Source organism: Emydura macquarii, unplaced genomic scaffold (genome assembly GCF_026122565.2).
Source record: "Emydura macquarii macquarii isolate MOO-44397 ecotype Brisbane River unplaced genomic scaffold, CSIRO-AGI_Emac_v2 contig_480, whole genome shotgun sequence".
Lineage (NCBI taxonomy): Eukaryota > Metazoa > Chordata > Testudines > Chelidae > Emydura > Emydura macquarii.
This window is the reverse complement of record NW_027130617.1, coordinates 6,661,364-6,678,679: the sequence shown is the minus strand read 5'-3', so window position 1 is coordinate 6,678,679 and position 17,316 is coordinate 6,661,364. Positions and strand designations below refer to the sequence as shown.

The following is a 17,316-nucleotide window of genomic DNA, read 5'->3' as shown; positions in this document are numbered from 1 at the left end:
AAAGGCTGAGTGCTACACCCCCAGCACCCCAGAAATGCTACAGGATTGCAATGGCTCTTCATCATTTGTGATGCAGCATTTTCCAATTGTTAGTTTTTATATGATTGTATCACCTAGAGGCCCCAAGCAGGGTCAGGGTTCCATTGCACTAGGGCAGGCATTGTACATTCACAATGAACAGATTTTCCTTGCTCCAAAGAGTTTATGTCATTTATATTTAATGTAAGTGCCCTCTTCTTGTCTGCCCTCACTCAGGGGAAACTGTATTTCTGAATGTTTATGTACTGATGTAAATCCTTGAAAGGCAAGTACACTTCTGTGAGTGATATTTGTTCCATTATAATTGTATTTCAGCCCTTACAATCCAGTCACTAACTGCTGCATAACTGCTTCTTATGCCATGAATACCTCCTTTGTCATTGCAGATAATGGTAGGAGAAGGAATTCTCTACTGTTGCCTGTCTAAAAGAAGAAATGGGATTGGAGCTGAGGCCAATATTAATGCGGGAGGCTGCAACTTCAATTCTTTCCTTAGAAGAGCTGTCAGATTCGTTGGTGGGTTTTGGCTGTTAGTTACCAAAAAATGCCTTTTGTGACATATTTTTTATTTTAATTACATAGGTTTTTCCATTCTTTAAAATGGCGTTTTAGGACAGAGAAAGGCACAAATCTTTTCCTGCCAAAAAAAGTGCAAGAGAAGCTGTCAAATGGTATTGCAGAGTAAAATCACACATTCAATAATGTAACACTTCTGCTGTGCATTTCTCACTTTCATCTACTGCATTATCATCAGTGTTGCTAAATCAATCATTTGGCTACCTTTACCCACTTCCCCAATTTAATTGTTAAGATGAAAGCTTTTTGTTTTTAATGCTTTTTTTTCCCCTCTAAAAAGAAACACTATTCATGAGCAACATGCTAGAAACAACTTGAGCTGATATCCCTATCAAAAAATGTCAGTGGATCTGATATTTTATCTGTGGAGTATGGGTACCTCAGCCTGGATTCATGAAAAGATAGAGGCATTGTAGAGGACTATCTTTAGCTCAGTGGATAGTGCACTCATTTGGAATGTGGAGGACTAACAGTTTAAGTCCCCCCTCTGCCTTATAAAAAGAAGGGAGTTGAAGAAGGTTCTGCTACCTCTCAGGTAAGAGTCCTATTCCCTAGGCTTATAACATCATTCTAACTCAGTCTGGCCCCATTAATACTTAGTTATTTAATTAGAGTGGAGCGACTAAAAAATGGGAGACCTCCCCCAGCAGAATATCCTACAGCCCAGTGGTTAAAGCATACCTTAGCAGTTGCTGACCCCTGTTCAAATTCCCTCTCCACATCAGGAAGAGAAAGCACTGAACTAGTGGTCTTCTGCATCCCAGCTAAGTGCTCCAGCCACTAGACTTATAAGGGAGAGCCTCCTCCTTGGCTGTTTTGTGTGGAGGAAGGTGGCTCTGTGCACGCTTGCCTGATTGAGTCTCAACACAAGTTAGGGGGAAGAGCGCCTATCTTCCACTGGTTTGTGAATCACTCTGCACTGTAGATAGGAGATAGGCATCTGGACACAGAGAGTGAGGCAGCAATGTGCATGATCAGAAGCAGAAACATAAGTGCCTAGGGAACTTTTACTGCAAAAACTTAGGTGCTAAGTGAGTTTGAGCACCTACAAGGTTAGGTAGCAGCTGAGCAGGAGTTTTATGAATTGCAATGGCTCTTAAAAATGGGACTTAGTTGCCTAAATCTGGGGGCTAAGTGCCTAGATACCTCTATGAATCTACTCCTTACCCCCTGGAAAATGGATGAAGGCTGCCAAATTCATTTTGCGTAAGCCATTTATAAGAGGATAAATAGGTGTTTTGTTTTGTTTTGTTTTGAATTATTGGTGACCATCACTGGATTTGAGTTGGCAAGTTATTCTTTGCTCTTCTCATAGAATGAAGTTCACCTGTTGGTGAGGGGCTCAAGGCACAGTCCTCTTTGCTGCAGAAACCAGGCATGGGAGAAGGGGGCATGGGCAGGGCAGATGCACAGGAGGGCCATGTTTTGTGAGCCAGAGGTGGGCTTCACAAAAGCTCCAGATACACTGAAATAGAGAAAAGTACTAGAGTGGGTAAAGGAATTGGTTACTGGACCCAAACACAGCACAAATTCAGTATCCAGACACCTTCACATAAGAGCAGCTGGAGTGGGGGCTCTGGCAAGGCTAAAATAGCCACCAAGGAGGGCTGCAAAGTTGCCCCATGTCCTGCTCTGCCCCACCTAAGTGGATCCCTCTCCAACTCCACACAAACCAAGCTTTGAAGGTGCATGGATTTCACCTTTAATTTATTCCCTGAATCTGAGCTTTCATGTCTGAGTTTTTATATGCCTTCTTTAATCATCTCATGATAAAGCAATAACTTCAGCCTTCTTTCAGTTCTCCAATGCAAAAACTACTTTAAACAGTACAAGTAGATCAGGGAACAAATTTAAAAACCATCCTAAGCAGGGGAGAGGGACATGCATAATAAAATAATCACATTTCCATGAACTATGTATATTCTATCTCAGGAATTTGGCATCAAAGATACTAGTGTTATCAGTAACAAAAAGAGAACATTTGGAGAAAAACTGGATTTTTCAATAGATAAACTCTTAACAGGAAGTGCAGTTTAACTAATGTAAGGATAAACTAGTTTGTTTTTTGTAATATAATGAAAAAGAGTGACTCAAGAGTTAAACTACTGGCATGGGCATAGCTCAGGTCTGCAATGCCCAAAATTCGTTACCATCTGACTGGTGTTTGGTAGTTTGTGGGAGATAAGCTGGTGCTCTCAGATAAGTTACGAATAGACAGATGTCCATACTGAAAACAAAATCCAACAAAAAACCATCACAAATCCCAATTGGCATTATTTGGCACCACAGATGGCAGTATCTGAAGAAAGAACAAGCACTGAATGAGTATGCATATTCTCATGCCTAGAGGGTTGCCCATCCTTGGGGCAGTGCAGACAGCTTGGACTGCCATCACTTCCTTTTCCTGTACTGCCAGTTCGGTGTATAAACAGATTAATGAATTAATGAAAATATTAAATAAGATTGGTCCAGAGACCAATCCTTGAGGAATTCCACTAACATCTTTCCCTTAGCCCAACAGTTCTTCTTTTAGCACAACTAATTGGCATATCCACTTTAGCCAGTTCCTTACACATTTTATAATTCTTCTAATAATCCCCTTTTTCTCCAACTAATAATTTCCCAAGTAGAACTGTATGAAAAGCTTTACTGAATTTCAGATAGATTATATCTATCACATTTACCTTGTCTGAAAGATCAGTTAGCTTAAAGAAAGATCAGGTCAATATGACACAATCTACTTTTGGTTAACCTATGTTACATTTTATCCCATTTTCAGTTTACATCAATGTCTTAATTATTCTTTACTTAAATATTTGTTCTAAAACCTTGCACACTATTGAGGTCAGTCTAATGCGGCTGTAGTTACTTACATCACTTTTTTCCCTTTCTTAAATACAGGTATTAGGTTTAGTATTCTCCAGTTATACGGTACCTCAATTTGATATATTTATTAAAAATCGTTGCAAACAAGATGTGTTTGGTAATCAAAGTTACAGACAAAAAATTGAAAGAGAGAAAAAAAATCAGTGTAGAGTATATTTTCCAAAGTAAAGAATCTCAATTTCTTATATTCATAACATCATATATAGTTTCCAATGTGATACTGGAATACTGTATAGTTTATTACAGTTGATAAGCCAAATTTACCCCTGTAGAGAGGGCCCACAAAAGGCTTATTATTTTTATCATAATGCTCAAGAGCCCCAGTCATGGGCGGGGATCCTATTAGGTGCTGTACAAACACAGAACAAAAAGACAGGCCCTGCCCCAATAATTTATAGACTAAATAATATTCCTATATTCCTAAATAACTAAATCCTATCTAACCCCTGTTGCAAGCAATACTACTGAAGGAGCTGTGTCTACTCATGTTGCAGTGAATTTGGTCCAATGATCTTAAATGAGTTTGCTTTGTTTTACTCTCTAGGTGTTCATGTCTTTGGCCTTTGTTCCACTGCTCTCATTACTGACATCATACAGCTGTCAACAGGGTATCAGACACCATATTTCCTGACTGTATGCAAACCTAACTACACATCCCTAAATGTATCCTGCTCAGAAAATTCTTACATTGTGGAAGACATCTGTTCAGGATCTGATCCCATGATCATCAATGGTGGAAGGTTAGTTCTATCTTTCATGATGTAATAATCTTTCCTTACATGCTTGCTTTTAAAAGATGTAGGCATTCACTCTTATTTTTAACCATCAGTCCCACCTACAGGACTTAATCAGTAACTATTATCAACTCTGAGTGAGTTTTGACAGTTTTTATAACAAAACTCAGTGCATAAGTTGATCTTTAGTTCAGTTTACTGTAGACATATCTGCTGCCTAAAAGAGGCTTTGGAGAATATTCAGACAGACTCAGGTGTCTAACAGTGTAGTGGTATCCTCTGTTAATTAGCCATTTTCTTCCCTTTTAAGTAGGTACAGTATCTAATTCACTTTTCAACATGGGTTGCTTCTACTATTACTCTTGATAGGGCCTCCATATGTCCTAAATGTTGTGCAGGGGAAGATCATGTCTAAATACCCTTGTTACCTGAGGTCTCCTTATAATTTAGGTCCTATACTGAAGTCCACTACAGTTTTATTCTTTATTCCCTTTTTGTACATTTTGTGCTTGTTAAAGTCTGACATTGGCAGACTTTGAGACTGAAGTCCTTGAAGTCTCTTATTTATGAAAATATTGCAGCGTTGCAAACTTTTCCATGCTCCCCAACTAATATGTGCCTCAATCCTCACCTGACTAGGAACGAGAAGTTAGTTCATTCTCACTGACCACTCAGGGAGACCACTCCCACTGAGACGGCCAGCAGGAGTGGAAATTAGCAGTACTTGTGATAGTTTATGTAAGACGGACATCAGTCCACTGGGAACTTAAAGACCGCAAACTCATATCAGATAGGCCAGCAGTCATCAGATGATAACAACTGTCAGTCACTGCTAGAGATAAAGGGCTCTATATCCTATTGCTCTGATGCACCTGGTCCTCACCATGAGTCTTAATATTTGACATTAAGTTCAAACAGCTTATCTATATCTACCCTAATTCTACTTGTTAGACTCTTGAAAAATGCAATCACTTCTCCTCTTAAAACTCTCTATTCCATTGAACACAATACCAGTTTTTCCTAGTTCTCTTACAATAAGTTAATCTCCCTTTCCTATTTATCATTCATGTTGCACTCCCTTGAATGTTTTATAGCCCTTTGATATTTTGCTATATTGTAGTTTTCTAATTTGCACATAGCTATCTAAAAGAGATCTAGCAAAATTATAGAAAGCTACAACTCCTACATCCTACTGACCAACCCAAGTTCCCTGTGTGACTCTGACTGCAGCCATAACGTTGTGCTAATGATGTCATGGTCCCCTTCACTAACACTCCCACGTCTTTCACGGTCTGCATCCTGCCGCAGGTGCGTGTTTTTTCTATAGTATATGCCTCTTTTTCTACACTATATGCCTCTCTTTCCAATTCCAAAACCTTTATAAGTCATTGTTCTGTCTATTTGATTGGGTAACTTTCCTCTACATTATTTGCTGTTCTTCTGAATTCACTCTGTATTACTAACTTGGATGTTTGTGAATCACAGAATCATTAGAATTGTAAGGAACCTCAATCTACTTGCATCAGTGAACAAGCCAATTTTATGATCTTTAAACATCCTTAGTTGTTTGGTATATCTAATCTTAGATATCTCCACTGAGTGGGACTACACAATTACTATTGGCAATTGGTTCCATTAACCGTTAGTACAGCACTGCTAGTCTTGGTATAATGTTATTTTTTATTGTATACATAAAAGACTTCCTCCTGAGCTGGAATAAATCACCATAACTCTATTTGGACCAAACAATTCAAGGAATGGCATACATATAGCCTGGATATTGCTACAGAAGAAAATCTATGTGAAGAAAATCTAAGAGAAAAAGGGGTTCAGGAGAGCTGGCAGTTTCTCAGGGAGATAATATTAAAGGCACAACAGCAAACTACCCCAACGCAAAGGAAAGATAGGAAGAATAGTAAGAAGCCAATATGGCTCCATAAATAGCCCTTTAATGACCTAAAATTAAATAAGGAATCCTATAAAAAGTGGAAACCTGGATAAATTGATAAGGGTGAGTACAAAGGAATAGCACAAGCACGCAGGAACAAAATCAGAAAGGCTAAGGCACAAAATGAGTTATACCTAGAAATGGACATAAAAGGCAATAAGATGATGTCCTGTAAGGGGCAAGAGAAAAAAAAGGAAAGAAAGTGTAGGTCCTATACTTAGTGGGGAAGGAGTGCTAATAATAGATAAAAGCAAGAAGGCTGAGGTGTTTAATGCCTATTTTGCTTCAGTCTTCACTAAAAAGGGAAATTGTAACCACATACTTAACACAATTAATATTAACAACAAGGGGAAAGGAATGCAGCCAAAATAGGGAAAGAACAATTAAATATTTAGGTAAGTTAAATGTATGCAAGTCACCAGGATCCGATGAAATGCACTCTAGAGTACTTAAGGAACTAGCTGAAGCAATCTTGGGACTGTTCACGATTATCTTAGAGAACTCACGGAGGATGGGTGAGGTCCAGAGGACTGGAGAAGGACAAACATAGTACTTATCTTTACAAAGGGAGATGGGGAAAAAGGATTCGGGGAATTATAGACCAGTCAGCCTAACTTTGATACCTGGAAATATAATTAAACAAATTATTAAACAATCAATTTGTAAGCACCTAGAGAACAGTAGAGTTATAAGTAATAGCCAACATGGATTTGTCTAGAAGAAATTATGTGAAACTAAGTTAATGTTATTTTTGACAGGGTTACTGGCGCTGTGGATGGGGGGAAACTGTAGACATGATGTATCTTGATTGTTGTGAGGCTTTTGACACAGTCCCATAAGCAAACTAGGGAAATGTATAGCTGAAGATCATTTACATAGTATTATTTAGAGAAGACAAAGCAAAATATAGGATATAGAAAAATATGGTGCAGTCTCTCAAAGGAAAAGCAATCCTTTAATTCACCAGGACAGACTGTAGAGTATAAAGACTACTTAGCATTGCTATAACATTCTAAGGGGGCATATATGTGACAATAAATTGACATACATTTTCTATTTATAGTGCCCCTTTTTAAAAGTCAGAGTTATACAAATTCTGTTCATCTTCCACAGACTTTTAATTAGGATTCTTGTGGGGAACCCTGCTTTACAACAGACATTTTTTTTTTTTAGTGAATCTGGCCCTGTATTTTTTGTTCCCTCTCACGCCCGTGTGACTTTTTTATTCTTCTTTTCAGAAGAAAGAAGATACTGAAATGTAACCATAGAGGGGCAAATGTCGAGAGAGCTAGAATGTCTGATGTGACAATTTTATGTAGCTACTGCTGTTCTGTCATGGCTGTGAATATTCTAGAATAATAGAAGCTGAGCTACACACTTAACTTTCACCCTCATCATAGCTCATTTGGGACCAATCCTGCAATGTGCTGAGCACTCAACTCTGACTGGCATCACTTGTAGCTAAGGGCCCCCAGCATATTGCAGAATCAGGGGACACCCCTGGATTATGGCTAGAGTCCCCCCCTTCTCCCCCAATCTTGACAGCTTCAAGGAATCTTCTAATTTTTGTCCTGCTGGTCTGCTCCTTAAGATGTTGGGTGAAGGGGCTGGATTACTTTATCCTGAAATGCTCTCTCCAAGTTCCTTGCTCTATGTGAGCCTGTCATGTCAGGAAGTACTGGAAGCTGAATCTAAGCAACCAGGAGACAGAGCAAATGAAGGTTCAATATGCCTGCCTCCCTCGGACAAGAAAGCTCCATTGTTATTTCCTCCTTTTCACATCAGTAATATGTGGAGGAAGGATGAGAAAGAAAGCACAGAAAGGATGCACAGTATCCATGGTGCCAGAGGAAGACATTTAGGGGGATGTTAGAGTGCTGCAGAAATCAAACCTTCCCAGTACTCCTCCAGGCCACCTACACAATTTCAGGAAGCTTTCTATATCATCAACCTTAGTTATGGCCTCCCGTATCTCATGTAAATTAAGGCAACTTTGTGCCATTCTGGTGGTGCCAGTGGATAAGGCACCAACAGATCTCTTTTGCTTAGGATGTTTCTTGGTTGGTATAAAGTAATCCTGTAGTAACCCCTATTCTAATCACCACCCTGACTGCCTGTATGGGGGCATAGCTAGAAAAAACAGCCCCTCCTGCCCCAGCAACACCAACTACTTGAACAATTCATTGGCAGCAGTCATAAATTAAGCATCCCCCAGGACTGGCACTCAGATGGCCCAACGTTTGGAGAAGTGTGATGGCTTCCTGAGCTTTGCTGAGCACTTTTGGCCACAGCTAAGCATTCAGCCATGAACTTTATTAATTACAATTATGGAGATATATACAATGTAATTACATCTGGTCAAATAATATTTGCAGATAATTAGAGTAATATTGTTCACCAACTGATGAATAAATTATTCACAAATAATAAAACTCCATTATTTGACTTTTTCAGAGGGGTAGCCATGTTAGTCTGTATACAGCAACTGTATACAGGACTCTCATTGTTTTTGCATTATTTGACTAGTTCTATAGATGGCTAAACAATATTCCTCAAATAAATTATTCACTTTTTTCCCCCCTCAATCAGAAGTAACTATATAGATAGAAAAGAACAGAATAAGGTGAATAACATGTAGCAGTCCTCTTTTCATACTGATTCCATTCACCAACCACTTAAAGAATTAATGAAATCCCAATCTGTTTACTGTGTAAGAATTTTTTTGAATGAGATTTTTGAGTCCCTGAACATTATCCGTTTGGGGCCTAATCCTGAGAGGTGCAAAGTACCCACAAAATGGGCATTGCTGGTGCTCAGTATCTTTCAGGATAAGCCCTTTAGGCCCAATCACCCAAACACCTACTTACACTATTAGTTCTTACTCAAAAAGGTAGTCCCACTGAAGTCAATGGAACGATTACATGACTTAAGTTCTCATATGAACAGACTTTTGCAGGATTGGGCCCATCATGAAAACTATCCATAAATGTAATTATATATATTTGCCCTTTTAAAAAAAATGTATTATCTCAGAGTTCAGTGCATCTAATTAGTTTTTTAATATCAGAAAATAACTTGGTGTTAAATATTTAAAACAAAATGTGACTAGTTTATTAACTCAGGTCTTAGCTGATCCTCTCTGCAGAAAACAGAAAGAGGACTTAGAAAAAAATTTAAAAGATCATTTATTTGCTTGTGGTTTGTCAGCTAAAAAAGACTGTACTACTCAGTATGCTTTCAAATGAACGGTAGCAGAGTGTATTTGAACTGAGAAGCATAATTTGAGTGTCCTTCCTTGGCAGAAAGTCATTCCCTTCTCAACATGCTACTCTGGCAGCCTTTGCAGCTGTATACATATCGGTAAGTAATCTATTCTGTTCATTATCATTTGTACAAGAGAAAAGTCAGAATGTCATTTACTGGCTAGTGTAAAGTGACTTGATTTGGATTGTCACCTAATGTAGTAAGGAAATAAATAAACTCTTATCCCCTGAACCTGACAGCAAAATGAAATTACAAACAGCTAAAATAAACTCAATATTACTATAAAACATACAGCAAGGACACAGTAGTTTCACACAATTTGTTATTTGGCGACATTATCCTTTGTAGTGAAGTGTAACATTAAAGCATATTTAATGCTTCATATTATTCTCATACAAAATATAATACTTGTCTTATAAAGTGATATTTTAGTTTGCCATTCATATAATGCTTAACATATCCTGTCTCTTTCCTTCCTCCCATTTTGCCTCAAACACTGCATCAAACTCTAGACACTAAGGGACAAATTCTTCCTTGATATAGGTGCATTGACTTCAGTGGAGTTACATCAGGAATGTATTTGGCTGATGTGAATAACTCCACTGATAATTACTAATAGGATTGGCTGGCCAATTTATAGTTAAATGTGCCTTTGTTGAATGTTTAATTTTTAAAATCTAGGAGGAACACAGGTCAAAGGCCAGGAACTCAGCAAGATTCAAAGAGCAAATGGATGTTTGTGTGAACAATAAGAACTTCTAGAGTTAATGCTAACAGAGGATTTGAAGCAATGAGAAACCTCATGTTTCAGGGCTTAAACCAATTTCTGATTCAAGACTGGGGCTTCTAGGCACTAGCACAAATGAATAATAAATAACAACCACCATTACAGATTAAATTGAAACCTTCATGGTAATGGGGGAATGATTACCCACATCTGCCTACTGTGGGATCTCTTGCAGCTTCCTCTAAAGCAGTGTTTCTCAACCTTTTCGAGTTAGTGATTCCTTATTCAAAGCCAAAAATTTTCCCCTTACACTTAGTATAAAAATAAGAGTTAAAAATGTATTAAGGATAATCTATACACCTATATAATTTCATTGTGTGTGTGTTTACATATTTGACAGACAATACTTGACCATGAAAGTTAAGGAAAGTGAAGGGGCAAGATTTTCTTTGCTTTAGATTATACTAAAATTTTCAGGCACTCATGACCTCCCCTGATTGCTTTTTTGTGATCTCCACCCAGGAGACATAACCCACTGGCTGAGAAACAATGCTCTAAAGCATTTGGTACTAGCCACTCTCAGAAACATCGTACTAACTACTATCAGAAACATCGCACTAGCTCCTTAGCTAATTATATATCACTTTTTTCTGTTTTTTTTCAAGATGTACTTCAACTCCACTTTAACAGACTCCTCCAAACTTCTGAAACCTCTTCTCGTCTTTGCATTTATCATCTGTGGAATTATATGTGGCCTGACTCGTATCACCCAATACAAGAACCACCCAGTTGATGTCTATTGTGGTTTCCTAATAGGAGGAGGAATTGCTCTCTATTTGGTAAATACAGTATGAATGTGTTCTAAGTTAGAAAACATAACTCATATGTACATTATAACAAACCATATATGGTGTAGGAAAATCCTTCATGATCATGTACAGTAATTCTGACCCACAATAAAGTAGATTTTCAGCAAGGGGCTAAAGAAATCTATGTAAGTGTCATATCTGGAGATAAACTGAGAAAGGGGAAATAGAAGGCAGGTATCTCCATTTAAAATGGATGCCTGTCATAGGGATGATACCCCACCTGGGGTGCCCTCATGCGGCAGGCTGCAGCACAACAGATGTGTCTGCCTCCATTTCCCTTTTCTCCACCCATGAAAAGAACATAATTTCTCAGTGTCCTATACAAAGCCCCATCTCTGGGCATAATTTATTCATGAGCAGCAGTTTCCCCAAAACCCTTGTAGTAAAACCATTCTCCATAGACTTACAGTAAACATACACTTTTTCCTTTCTCCTCTTCAAGGACAAAACCTCTGCATCACCCACCCGAGTCAATACCAGCACTGTGTTCCCAATTCCTTTTTGTCCTTGTTCCCAGGACATTCACCTGCCGGTGACCAGTCTCATGACTCTTCTACCCCAGACACAGGCCAACAACTCAGTCCTCCCAGCACTGGCTCCCCAGCTCACGAAGGTCAGCAGACTAGTCCCTCCACTGCTTTCCTAGCCCTGCCTTCCTCCCTGTTCCATGGAAGGCCTGCAGGGCTTTCCATTTTCTGCAGCTTTTCTGTCTCCCTCAAGAAGCTCTCACCTGACTCTTTCCTTGCTCCTCCAGTCTGTGCTGTCAAGCAGAGCTCACCCTGCCCTTTCCTGAATCTCACTTCTCAGGCTCAGATGCCTTCTCGTAATCCCAGCTGGAAGAAAGCCAAACAGTCACAGATGCACTGCATCCTGCTCCATCTAAAAGGGGCCAGTCACCCTGTGAAAATGCCACAATGTACAACAGTGCTATTAAAAGGAAATGTAATTTAACATTGTACCTGGAATCAGCTCTAACACAATGTGCACTATTTGAAAGTTATTACAATTAAAAATGAACATTAAAGGGTCAAAATTAACATAACATGGTACAGCAACTTTCCAAGTTGGTAACAAACTTAGGGCAACTTAGTGGAGAGATTGTGCAGAACTGTGCTGCCTGAGCACAGATACTCTGAGGGGGCCCATGTGTACAGGGCAGAAGCATGTGGAATGATTCAAGAAGGGATTTGGGAAGTGTTCTCCTTACATTTGTTGGTGAAAAGCATAGCAAATATTCCTCCAGAGTTTGATGTTGTGCATGCTAGGAAGAGGGGCTCTGGACACATCCCCAGTCTGACTGGTCTACATCTTCTTAAGTCTGCAGAACTCTGCCAAGCTAGCCACCCCCAGCACCACAAGCGCTCAGGAAGTTCTAGCAACTGCATTTTGCCTGGGTCCTGTGTGGGTGGGTAAGAAGAAGATGCTTTCCTGCATTCAATCATGAACCAAAATGAGTCAGAAATGTTTTTCAATATAATATTAAAATAGATTAGGTTCAGTCGCATCATGATAATCATGGGCTGTACAGCAATATAAGCAATACAGGCTATATTCAATGGCCTCACCAGAGGATGATTTTAGAGGCAACAGCTTTTATAGTGGTAGAAGGAATACCAACGAGAGTAGACAATAGAAACAGCACTGTATATGAAAATGGTCAGTTCCCATGTATTGCAACCAGATAAGAAGTTGATTCTTTGCTGGTGAATGCCACATAAAATGACAAGTCTATATGAAGACTTAAAAAATTCATAAAAAATTGAGTTGTGCCTATGTTTGAAACACACAGTCAAACATGTTCTTGGTTCAGCTTGCTTTTAGGCTGTTGCGTGATGGCTTACTTCAGAGACTCATTGTTCTGAATACCCTGCAGCCAGCAAACCTGCCCTGAAAACTAAAAATCAATGGGGAGAAGGCGAAGGGGAAAATAATACTGTGTAATTACAAATCACAAATTACAGATCTGGGAGTAGTGCAAGAAATTAACCTGAGAGATAAACTCGAGCATTTGGACTGTTTATGAAATATTCTCTCTCATTAGAATTCCTCTAAATGATATTGTTTTCCAACTGTCCCCCTTGTGTAAATGTCAAAACTCTAAAGCTTGTTGAAGTTCTACATACCTTGGAAGCCAATTGATTCAAAGATGATAAATTTTTCTATCATGTAGATATTGTATTATATGGTCATTATGCAGTAGAAAGGGCAGAACCACTGAGCAGAGAACTAATCAGGCTGGAACAAGGTTCAATAAATCAGAGCAGACAATTATGTGTCTGTAAAAATTTCTTAAGTGAGGGCCAGGAATTGCAAAAACATTATATTAAAAACAAAACATTCTCCCTGTTATTGTATCTGCTGCTTTGCAGGACAGGGAACACGGGAGGGGGGAAATAATCCTCCCCTTTTCCCAGTTATTGCCTTGGACTACATGGGTGTAAAAAGGGATCACAATGGTACCACTTTATATATACCTATATATACAGAATTGAGGGCAAAATTTGGAACACTGCATAAGGTTTATGTTGGTGAGGATAAGTAGTAATGGAAAGAAAACCAACTGAACAAATCCTGTCAACCATTAAGGTTGCTGTATTAATACTATGAGTTTTCTGTTTATTTAAAGCCATGGAAGTATAATTGTGTGTTTGAAAATATTTGTTTTTCCATAATTGTCTAATGCTTCCATCCAAATACCAGGGTCTGTATGCTGTGGGAAACTTCCTACCAAGTGAAGAAAATGTGTTTCACCAGAATCTGCAAAGAGAACAATTAAGGTCTTTGACAGACCTTAGTCAAGATGCCAGCAGAATTTTACCGGGTAAAAATGGTGGCAGCAGTGATGGACTTTCTTCTCACCATTCTGAGAGTATTTTGAATAGAAACCATAGAGATACCGGATCCCTGACTAACATCAAGAGAGGAAATGCTGATGTAGAGATTATAACTCCACGAAGCCCCATGGGAAAGGAAAATATGGTTACTTTCAGCAACACTTTGCCACGGGCCAATACGCCATCACTGGAAGATCCAGCTAGACGAAATGCAACGATTCATGCATCCATGGACTCTGCGCGTTCCAAGCAACTTCTTTCTCAATGGAAGAACAAGAATGAAAGTCGAAAATTGTCTTTGCAAGTAATAGAGACTGAATCCGGCCAGTCACCACCAAGGGCTATTGAAATGAGATCAAGCTCTGAGCCATCCAGAGTGGGTGTTAATGGTGATCATCATGGCCCCAGCAATCAGTACTTGAAAATTCAGCCTGGCAGTGTTCCAGGTTGTAATAACGCTGGTCTTTCTGGTGGGCCAAGAGTCTCTATTCAGTCACGTCCTGGTTCTTCACAGCTAGTTCATATTCCTGAAGAGACCCATGAAAATATAAACACATCTCCCAAAAGTAATTCAGCTAGGGCCAAATGGCTGAAAGCTGCTGAGAAAAGTGTTGCATGCAGAAGCAACAGTCAGCCAAGAATCATGCAAGTAATAGCCATGTCAAAGCAGCAAGGAGTGCTTCAGAGCAGTCCAAAGAATTCAGAGAGCAGCACAGTCACCTGTACTGGAGCCATCCGATATAAAACCTTGACAGATCATGAACCAAGTAGTATTGTAAGAGTTGAGGCCCATCCAGAAAATAACAGACCCATAATTCAGATGCCATCAGAAGGTGAAGGGAGTGGTTCTTGGAAATGGAAAGCTCCTGAGAAAGGTAGCCTTCGTCAAGCTTATGAGCTAAATGATCTCAATAGAGATTCTGAGAGCTGTGAATCTTTGAAAGACAGTTATGGGTCTGGTGACAGGAAAAGAGGTAACATAGATAACAGTGAGCATCACCATCATGGAATTACCACTATAAGAGTCACACCAGTGGAGGGAAGTGAGATTGGCTCAGAAACTCTGTCTATCTCCTCTAGCCGTGACTCCACTCTTCGAAGAAAAGGTAACATTATTTTAATTCCCGAAAGAGGGAGCAGCCCAGAGAACACCAGAAACATCTTCTATAAAGGAACATCCCCCACAAGAGCTTACAAAGAATGAAAGGAGACACGTTAGCTGATCTGTATTACCAAGAATTAACACATTTTGATAAAGCTTGTGCTTTATTTGCTTTTGAGCTGATTCAAAAATATTCTTGATGTGCCAAATTACTGACCATCAGCCTGACTATTCTTGGACGTTGCTGATGTATAGTGTGCATGAGCTTGTGGATTTCATGTGGTTGGGGGAAAAAAGCACAACGAAAGAACCTAATGTGAAGAGTTTTCTTACAACTTGTTTCATCAAACTAAAAACATTTCTCTGGGGGTGATGATATCAATCAAAATGATGGTCTTGAACACAGACATTTAATTTCCTGAATGTGCCAACTTTTTGATTTTATTTATATTTATGTCTGAGGACAAATGAATTTTTCACAGCAAAGGCTGTATCAGTGTTGTATATTCAACTTTGCAGGTTTTGCACCAAAACTTTAATACAGGATGGTGCTGATTATAACTTTACACATTTTGAAAATTTACATACCTGTTAAACTCTACAGACACATGACATATTGATGTGCAATTACTTTAAAAGTAATATTGCTCATACCATGACAATGCTGGCTGCATTCATTTAGAGTAGGACATATTTACAGCTTTGTTATAGTGGAGTTGTCACATTAAAAGATTGCAAAGATTTTGTGTAGTTCTTTGAAATAATGTTAACTGCAATAAAAATGTGGGTGACGTTCCATTAGAGTGGAATAATTATCTAGTTTAAATAGTTTTGCTGCTGCTGCTGCTCAACTTTTATTTAAGTACAGGTGCTACTAATGAAGAGGCTTCTTCTTAGTGTGCTAACTTGTAGAACTGTTTTAAATATTGTTTTTAAAGGGATCTTTTAAAGTACATAAAATACTGCAGATTTTGCATTTTTACATCTCATTTTGTCTCTCTGCAGACCTTACATTTTTCTGTTAATTTTTCACTAGATAATGCTTGACACTGATAACTAACTACAAAGAAATTTACTGTAAAAGAAGGTGAGCCATGAAAACTGAAATTGCTACTGCCTGATCAGTCGCTAGCTATTGATTAATATGCATTCTAGCTCACACTTGGACATACTCACCTCACTTGCTTAGCTTGGCACAAAATGATCATAAGTTTCACACCCATCATAGTGGATCCTTATTAATAATGCTTTGCTTTACATTTGGAATGTCTTGGTATGCAGAATCAACACATGAGTGTTGCGTTTTGTCTCGGGTGCTATTGGGTTTCCTGGGACAGACTCAGTAAGATTCTCCTTAAATATGCCTTTTTTCAGTTAGGATTCAAGAGGGTTGTGTCCTGGAACCTGAGAGAATATAGATGAACTCCTAATGGTGTTATCCTTATTGAAATGCTTTTATAATATGAGGAAATAACTTGCCTTCTTGGAATCTGTGTTGCCAGGAATTACTAAAGTGGATTCTAAAGGGAACTAACATGACTTTGTCCTGGACATGCAGGAAGACAGACAAGATGTAAGGGAGTTAGTTTAATTAGGCTACAACTTTATTAATTTAGCTCATCTGGAAACTACCAGGCAATAACTTGCACAGTTCAGATCCTGATTCCTTTCTTAATTGTTTCCACCTGGTGGAGAGCTGCCATCAATCCACCATCTCTCCACAGATGGTCCCTAGCCCATTGCTCGCACCCCACTGCCCTTCCCCCATAGGAGGGCTAAGGGGCTAATGATAAGGGGTTGTCTTCCTACTGAACCAGACGTTAGGAACCCTAACCCCATCCCCCTCCACTTTCTTTAGGAGAAGGCACCCCCTAAATCCACTTCCAATTCTGGTTCATGAGGGAACTGGGCCTCTATGGAATGAGTACCTGTATTAGACACCTTCCACCTGATAAATTGCAACAGCTTGATGCTAATCTCCTAACCTACCCCCACTGGGTCACTGAGCTGCTGTGGAGGAGGCAAAAAAAGCCCAATCTGGCAGTGAGGGAAAAATTCCTTCCTAGTCCCAAATAAGGTGCCTAGTGCAATGCTTATAGTTGACTAAACAACCCCACAACCTACTCTAATCCCAAGGGCTGAAGGCATGGAAGGGGATTCCAGCCAGAGGGCCAGGTCTTATATACCTTTCCCTCCCCTCCCAAGTGTACAGGGACCAATAATTTACCTGAGCCCTGACAGTCACCCCATCACCTCAGATGATGCTTCCATCCCTCCTCAGCCCTGAAGGAAGGGGGCAGGGAGACCCTTAATGTAGCCAGTATTTGTTTTTTGCTC

At 39.3% G+C, this 17,316-nt stretch overlaps 1 protein-coding gene across 2 annotated transcripts in view; it reads left to right on the top strand.

Annotated features, from left to right (window-relative positions):
- The window catches only part of PLPPR4 (phospholipid phosphatase related 4), a 43,370-nt gene extending 28,289 nt beyond the window's left edge, over positions 1-15,081 (top strand). Inside the window, exons 3-7 of one of the 2 annotated variants that reach the window (XM_067538243.1) lie at positions 426-555; positions 4,046-4,241; positions 9,486-9,543; positions 10,840-11,013; positions 13,744-15,081. In XM_067538243.1, the coding sequence (XP_067394344.1) occupies positions 426-555; positions 4,046-4,241; positions 9,486-9,543; positions 10,840-11,013; positions 13,744-15,081 (1,896 nt within the window). The remainder of the gene's footprint in view (positions 1-425; positions 556-4,045; positions 4,242-9,485; positions 9,544-10,839; positions 11,014-13,743) is intronic. The other variant, XM_067538244.1, reaches the window with a different exon arrangement.
- Positions 15,082-17,316: the final 2,235 nt, after the last annotated feature.